At 43.3% G+C, this 8,370-nt stretch overlaps 1 protein-coding gene across 1 annotated transcript; it reads right to left on the bottom strand.

Annotated features, from left to right (window-relative positions):
• Positions 1–94: 94 nt before the first annotated feature.
• On the bottom strand, positions 95–7,771 carry p3h4 (prolyl 3-hydroxylase family member 4 (inactive)). Its single transcript, XM_030378009.1, has 7 exons — positions 7,073–7,771; positions 6,136–6,285; positions 5,845–6,016; positions 5,478–5,606; positions 4,789–4,934; positions 2,877–2,960; positions 95–568 (listed from the first exon to the last, which is right to left on the bottom strand). The coding sequence occupies exons 1-7, from the start codon at positions 7,538–7,540 to the stop codon at positions 416–418; spliced, it is 1,302 nt and encodes a 433-aa protein (XP_030233869.1). The 5' UTR covers positions 7,541–7,771; the 3' UTR covers positions 95–415.
• Positions 7,772–8,370: the final 599 nt, after the last annotated feature.

The raw sequence follows: 8,370 nt of genomic DNA, 5'->3' as shown, positions 1-8,370 counted from the left end.
TCCGGAATATAATATTGTTACACTGTGTGTGTGTTAATCTAATCCATTTACCAAAAATCTATCAAGAGTAATAACCATAATTGTACCTCTCAGAAACTGCATATTCCTGGCAACTTTATTTAAATAAAATATGTAAATAAAAAATCAATAGTAAAAAATAGTACATTGATGTCGATACGGTCCTATTGGTCCAATAAAACAGGACTGCTTGCAATTGCTATTCACAATAAGGGTTTTCATGTATGATAAATTTGCTAATGCACTCATGTATCCATCCCTGTGTTAACATCCTCCACTTTAAATTTCCTCTTCCGTACTTATTTATTTTGTTTCTACCAAAACATCTGTTGTTTAAAGAATTTCAGTATTCTTTGGTTTAAAATTATTTGCCGATGTGAGGTGGGATAGACGTTGGTCAGTCAACGATCTCCCCCGTGTCCCACTTTGTTTTTGGTTCCTGCCACCATTCCGCCACGAAGGACTCCTCATAATCCCCCACCCCCTCAAACTCTGCATCAAGGGTCTCCTGGGGGCCTCTGGTTCCCACCTCTTCTGGGCTCACCACGTCCTGATTGGTGGACAAAAGAGAAGACGGAACTAGTCAATGACAGCCCTGTCTCAACAGCACCACACACGACCTTGAGGCAACCGGAGGTAATTCCTCCTCTGGGCTTTACCCACATTTGGTGACGCTTTTTCCGTCCCTTTGTGTTTGAAAGGAGATGCATCCATAATTTTTTGCCATTATCTTTTTAAATAAGAAAACGATCTATAAAGCTCTGTAGAGATCCTTTTAGAAAAGAAAATACAAACGCGTATTAATAGCCTCTCATCGTAGTTGAGTATTAGGTTGTTTTTTCAGAACTAGTAAACGGTTAGGGCAATTGCACAGGCTTGCAATCGCCACACCCGTAAACATCAACCTCCTAGATTCACCCAAATCTGGCAACTGTTAGGCTTTTCTCACCCCCTTTTGTTTGTTTCTTACCCCCTTTTTTGATTATTACCCTAAATTATCCAATTTAGGGTAATAATCCGCCCACTCCTCTCCCCTGGAGGTTTGAGGAGCTGGGCGGAGCTACGGTTCGTTTAAAATGTAATTCCGGCGAAAAATGAACCCAGGGTCTTTTTTTTGGCATGTATACCCATCAAATAAGCATTGAAAATCGATTGCAGAGTTTGCCCGGCGCAATATTTGTCTGCCATGTTTTTGGCTAGGGGCACCGCGAACGCTTCTAAATCTGCACTTTTTAACCAGTAATATTGCTCAAAATAGCAGCAAACCTCTGCAGTAGCATGACTAGGGTCCCACTCCCTACACATAAAACAAAGCATCAACAACTTAGTTAGCGTACCAGGAGTTTATTAAAAAAGACTGCTTTCCAAGTCTGTGCCTTACCGGTAGGTCCATGTTTCAAGGAAGTCCACACAAGTCCTACCTATTACCTGCTACCGTAAATAATATAATAGAGGTGCCACTAATTTTACTTAAAGGGGACATATTATGAAAACAACACTTTTCCTGGGATTTGGGGTGTTGTTTTCGGTTTCTGGTGCTCCCAAACTCCACACTTGTCAAATATGCCTTTCTGAAAGTACCCCGCCTACAGTTACCAAACGAGCGAGTCAGTTTCGGCGCCCCCTCCTACGTAGGAAGGGGCCACATTTGAATGTTATCTCCCACTTCCCCACCCCCCTCCAATCAGAGCATAGCTAAGATTTTGTGGACCAGCGGACGAGCAGCTCAGACGGGGGAACTCGGCGGTAGCCCGGCAGCTCAGCTCCGGGAGTGCAATCCCTTTCTCCACCAGAGCTTCCGCCGAGCTCCCCCTGCCGGAGCTGCCGGACCGCCGCCGAAGCCTCGGAGGCAGCCCGGACGGGGGAACTCGGCGGCAGCCCGGCAGCTCAGCTCCGGGAGTACAATCCCTTTCTCCTCCATGTCGCGGATCAATATGGACTTCAGAGAGTCAAAGCCAAAGTTTCTTCCCGCAATTCTTCTCAACCATGGCCGAGATAACCCCCACTACGAGCCTTTACTTGTTGTGAAAGTACCAGAGACGTCAGATGCAGTCTTTATGATTCATAATATCATCCGAGGCGCACATTATTATATTATATTATGTAATATACAAATATAGAGCTCCAGGAGTCCGCAAATGGCAACAATTCTCCTCCATGCTGTGGTTCACTCTGACAGCTCATTGGTCAATGGGCAGCAGCTCATTTGCATTAAAGCTACAAAAGGGACTGAAACAGAGAGGAATAGCGGTAGGCGAGATCTTTTTCCTAAAAGCTATTTCCAGCAAACATCCTCAAAAACACACTTTCTGGAACTCGTATACTATGTTTACTTGTTGGGAAAACACCATCATATGTCTCCTTTAACAATCTCTCCTCTTGATACTTGACTGTTTTTAAATTTGTTTGTGTCTCTATTATATAATATACGGTAGCAGGTTATCGACTTGTGTGGACTTCCTGGAAACATGGACCCACCGGTTTGGTGCTATTTTGAGCAATTAGTGGAATTAGTTAGATTTGGAAGCGTTTGTGGTGCCCCTAACCAATAACATTAAAGCCAAACATTGTGCCGGGCAAACTATGCACGATTTTCTATGAAAATAGTATCTGGAGGGCTTAGCTGATGGGTATACATGCCAACACAAAGACCCTGGGTTCAATTTTCGACGGAATTACACTATAAAGCATGTGGACCAGCCAAAGCGGACAAATCTTCCCAGGCACATACTACATTCTGTTGTGGAAGAGCCAAATGCACGTAATCAATATAAGAGCAAAAAACTAAACCAAAAACAAACAAACAAAGGAATGTGGAAAAAAACAAATTCTTGTCTGGTTTTATTAGAAATTCTTACCTCGTCATCTGTTTGAAGGTAGTTGAGTGCAAACTGTAACATTTCTTGCTGCTTGGTGGTCTGGTTGTAATATTTGAGAGCCTCCTGTGAAATCAAAGACAATTTGAGCTATCCTGTTCTCCAGAACAGCGGGAGATGGCACAACAGGCTTGTGGTTTAACAAGATATTTCCCAATTACCTTTACAGCAATGCCAGCTTTTATTTTAAGAATTGCGTTTTTTCTTGGCCGTTGTGGGTTGGCCCAATTATGTCCATGTAAGGCTGCTACGTTGCTGCAGCTGCTAATGTGAGACAAACTGAGTGGACCAAAAATACTGTATGTTCTTAAAGTATATGGGACTCAAATTAGCACACTTGTTCACGCCAAGTCTCTTGGCATCAACATCTTAGTGGGTTAATCTCATTTCCGGGTTACATAGGGGGGGGGCTTGAGTAGAGATGATGCTGCACTGTTACAGAGACAACGCAGCGATATCAACATGAATAGTTCTAAATGGAGAGACAGGGATATCCTTGAGCTGCGGAACTGCATGGGAGAGAGGGTGATGCAGTCGCATTTGACACAGAGGAATGTTCCTTACGAGTCTTTGTCGGGATAAAAAACAAGTGGTCAGCAAAATAAAGAATTTGTGGGCGTTTCTGCACTGGTAAATGGTTAATCGCGTTTGAAGCCTGCACTCAGACGGGAACTCATTCTTGCATGCCGGCGTCAATAAAATAAAAACATTCACGAGTATGCAAATTATTATAAAGAGGACTAGACTGTGTAGCCCCGCCTTCTCCAGTGAACCAAGAAAGCCGGCGCTGTGGTGAGCAGGGGATTTTACCCCCTCGGTTTCACACAGGCAAGAAATTGCCGGGCGGGCCAAGCCGCAACCGAACCGGCTTGGCAGTGTTAAAGGCCTTATCAGTGTAGCCAGGATATATAATATGGTATAAACCAGGGATTGGTTTATACCTGGCAACTGGCCAGGTATAAATAAATTAAAATTATTAAAAAAAATGCAGAAAACTCGATCAGGAAAACCGTACCTTTCAGTCACGATTCGAATGCTCATATTGAATTCAAAGGAAAAGCCATGTGTCCAGTTTGATTAGAAACGATATCAGTCATGAAAGATTTAAACTTAAGTTGCTACTACAACTACTACACCGAATATAATGCTAGTTGTTGCACTGTTTTTCAGTTTTGTGCCATCATTTAATGATGATGTATACCGTACATAGGCTATGAATCTGAATTAATTCAGATTCATCCCCAATATCCACCATAATACAGGAAATCGCATCTACAAAATTCTAAATTTTGGGGGAGGACCCCGAGACCCCGCGTCCATGACTACACCCCACCCACAAATGTAATCACCAGCCGGCAATGATACAGATATATATACACATATTTTGTTCTTATTTTTAATTATTTGGTAGCTTCTCTCATGTCCGATTAGTTGAAGTGCCATGTAGCCCTCTAATGGTAATGATAAAACATTGTGGCCCTCTTTATCATGAAAGTTGCCCATCCCTGGTATTGACCATGTTTAGGGTAGCATAGGATCACACCCTAACAGGATAAGTTATTGGACAAGTTCACCTCTTTATTATTCACACATTTGTTGGTGTTGTTAACAGTGGTTATTGATTTTATTGATGTTTCTTACAACCTAGATTGACGTCTAGATTCAAAACCTTAAGCGTAAATAGGCACATAAGAAGAAAGATTTGGGGATTTTCTAATCCACTTTTTTAAGGAATAACATAATCTTAACATTTTACACCATTTAAGAGTCCAACCGGTCACTTTACAACAGTTTAAACTCTAGCTAAAACCAGTGTAAGCAGGCCTGTATGTTAACACTGTCGAATGGAAACAAAAGCGCCAGCACAGGTAACAAGTAAGGCGCTGTAGCTCACCGGCTGGGGCAGGAAGTGGGGCTCCTCCAGCCCCCACTGCTCCCGGTAGAAGCGGTAGTACGCCATGTTCTGCTGCATGACCTGGTCGTTGGGGTCGAACAGCATGTAGCTGGCCGCGCACGGAGCCGCCTTCTTGACGTCGTTCACTGTCAATTGCAGCGCACAATGATCAACATTAAGAGCTATGTCTTTAGCAAGATTTGATCATAAAGGATCATAAAGCATCATGTTATTAAGTAGCAGGTAGGTATCTTGCTCAAAGATGCCTACAGTTTAGACTTGGAATTTTTTGCTGCATTATACAAAACTATAACTAGACTATCACATTATACTACTATTACTAGTCTATCAGATCTGAGAAACTCTTGTTTCTGGTTAAAAGTAGTAGGCATCATGATATTGGACCTTTAGAAGGAGCCTCTTGTATTTAGCGGTATTGACTTGATACAGAGATGGTAAGGATGAGGCACAATGCTCAAGGGTGATCCAGGTATGCCCAACAGGACATAGGGGTAACACTGAGGTGTGTTACCCCTCTAGCCCCCAGACTATATCCTTCCCATTATATTATACAACACAGGTTGTCAAATCAAAACCTACATTCTGATACCATATTATGACAGCCTATGACAAAAAAAAAAGAAGCTGTAAAAACGCCAGCAACTGGGACCACTATGACCAGAACTCACATTTATAGTAGGCGAACTGCAGGTAGTGGTACATGGTGGCCACGAATTTCTCAACCAAGAACCCACCGACACTCGGCGTGAGGTTCACCTCACATTTCACCTTGCACTTCAGCACCTCGGTGTACAGGTCTGCAGGCGGCACCACAAGAAACACAGAAAAAAGATATTACTCCTGGATTCTTTTGACAATTGACTGTAATTTTAAAGAAACTTTTACTCTTACTTTTGACTTTTGATGTGAACAGAGCTACCGGTCATTAAGGAGCAGGTAGGGGATTGGGTGCATGCTCTGGGATGACACTGCGGACATTAGGGTTTGAACCAAAACTAGACAACTACTTCTACTTAGTCTTCAACGATGTTGTACCTGCTAGAGTCGGATAAAAGTCTTTGAACTCGAGAATCTCGTAGGAGCCTTCACACCCGGTCAGGCAGAGCTCGTACACGTTGAAGTACTCTGCGATGGCCTGCTCCATGTTCTGTGCACTTGTGCTGAAGTCTTCATCGTTGTACAGCTTCACAGCCTTCAGGAACGCACTCTGACAAACACAAGGAGAAACGTGCGTGTCACCTTATGGACTAAACAAGGTGTAGCTCGTGTGTCCCATTGATACACTGGAGATGTTCAATATTAAAGCATTGATTGATCGAGGGGAACCTCGTAGGGTGGCTGCTCGTGGTCGATGAGGTACGCGTCCACAGCGGACAGGCTCTTGTAGTAGTTCATGTTCTTGGTGAGGTAGGGCTCTTCTGGATTCTTCTGAAGGAAGGTGTGAGCCGCGGACACGGCCTTCTCTAGGTTGTTTGACTGAAAGCGGAAAAATATTGAAGGAAATTATTGATTAAAATAAAAATGGTCAGTAAAGGTTGGGCTGAAGTGGGAATGGACCTAAAGGTTTGGTTTTGAAAGTGACCATTTTAAAATCGCAATACCTGTGACACACTTAGAAAACACAACTTAAACCCCTTAACATCGCTCAGATGTATAGATAAGATCACTATGGAATAAACAAGGGTATGTCTATTCAGCTGATAAACAAATAAGGTATTTAAATTCACCTGGGATTTCCGAGGTATACGTATGACGTTTGGTCTGGATGAACAGTTAGTTAGAAAGATCACAAAGATATTTTCAAGATGAATAACCTTTTTTTTTTTGCTGCATGAAATGTAAATCCATATCGACTATATATTGGATCAGGTGAATAGGGGCGCAACTGCAAATGCGAGGGGTTGTTAAATGGGGTATGCAGATACGTGGCACATACTCAACTCTTATTTTGTGCTTTGTGGACAAAAGGGGGATATGGGTTATAAAGACACGACCATTCCTTGACCACCGGCGTTTGAAGCGCTGTGTCTTTCATCAGGACAGTTCACGCCGAAGGCCAAATACTTTTATTCAGCATAGAACACGTAACGGTGTTTTCATGAGGCTATCCTCGGAATGTAATGTGGCCCAAAAAGACGCCAAGGCGCATAAAAGGTAGCTCTGGTCATTTGCCTATAAATTATCTGCCTCTGGACCTAATTGTGGATACATCATCTTGCAAAGTTGGTATAAAAACAAATGTAGAATACCTTTATTGACCCACCTGGTAGTATGCGTATTGTATGTACCGATAGGGCGTTCTCTTCTCGAATGCTTCCAACGTGTCTCTTCGCGGATACGCGATAGAAAACACTGGGAAGTTTGCCTTGCACTTTTTAAGACAAGAGGCCCGTAGTATAAAGTGTCGCATGATGTGGAGGCTACTGTCGGCGAAGAGCGTTTCATTGTCCCTTCTGATAGTGCTGCAGTTCTTACTGCAGAACGACTCGCTGTCCTTGAGGAGTCGATGAAGACGCAGACAGAGCTCCAGGTACTTGATGCTCTCCTTCCAGTTCTGTGCTCCGTACTGTTCCATTGCGTGTCCATAAGCCGAGTCCAAAGGCATGATGTCCGCTTGAGGAAAGCTTTTAAAACTGTATTTTTCATATTGAGCGTCCACTAAGGTCGGGATAAGGAAGACTATACATAAACAACTCAGGGAAACACTCCTTCCGTTCTTGTTGAGGGTCATGATTCCACCCAGTGCGAGAACCGCGTTCCGCTTTTTAATGTTCTTTAAAAAAATATTTAAACCATTGGGCGGTCTCTTCAGAAAGGCAGGTACATGAACCCCGGCACGTAGTTTATGCTCAGATCCATTGAAAGGTTGGCATCGGAAGGAGAAAGAGAGAGAGAGGGCAGTCTGGATCTCTCTCAAAACTTCTGCTTGGAATCCAAAGAAGGCCGGGGACCCTCGCTGTGTTTTCCTGGGTCATAGTGCCCTCCACTGTTAGAATTGCTACTTTCTACATTCGCATTTATTTACGTTTTTTTTTAAGCATAGCATATCTACGGGAGTAAAACATTTTTTAATTATCAAGGCTAGTCGTAGTCTATTTAGTGATCCGTTATATGGAGAGCCTAATACGAATTTTGCTGATGTTGCATATTCTTATGTCAGTGTGGACACAGATAAATGTTCAACCCTATGTGGGATAGTCATGACCAAATTCCAAACAAAGCCATCTGCCGGGAATGGGACTCCTTTTGGAATGCAATCTTTTGGGAAGTAGCCTAAATAAAACAACATGGAAGATTCAGGGAGTTGATAATCATGGGGCGAAACCCCCATGAGGGTTGCTGTGTATGTTAAAAGATTAATCATGCGACTTGCGCATGTTTAATATGTAGTAAAACGGAGCTCCGCGCTTCCCTACGTGTCCACATTGCTGGGGGGGGGGGGGGGGGGGGGGGGGGGTTGCAGTGAGGTCCACTGCGTGTGCATGCATGAAGAGTCATGCAGTCTAAGTTTACACGTTTACAAAATTCCACCGGTGCCGGGGCCACACCTCCCCCTTCTCT

This window comes from Gadus morhua, chromosome 2, assembly GCF_902167405.1.
Source record: "Gadus morhua chromosome 2, gadMor3.0, whole genome shotgun sequence".
Lineage (NCBI taxonomy): Eukaryota > Metazoa > Chordata > Actinopteri > Gadiformes > Gadidae > Gadus > Gadus morhua.
The sequence above is the reverse complement of the archived record's forward strand: the minus strand, read 5'-3'. Positions and strand labels throughout refer to the sequence as shown.

Coding starts and splice junctions, on each gene's coding strand:
- p3h4 (XM_030378009.1), bottom strand. CDS start 7,540: ATGACCCTCAACAAGAACGGAAGGAGTGTTTCCCTGAGTTGTTTATGT. Junction 2,961..4,788: donor CCCACTTCCTGCCCCAGCCG/GTGAGCTACAGC, acceptor TTGATTTCACAG/GAGGCTCTCAAATATTACAA. Junction 569..2,876: donor ACCTTCAAACAGATGACGAG/GTAAGAATTTCT, acceptor TCCACCAATCAG/GACGTGGTGAGCCCAGAAGA.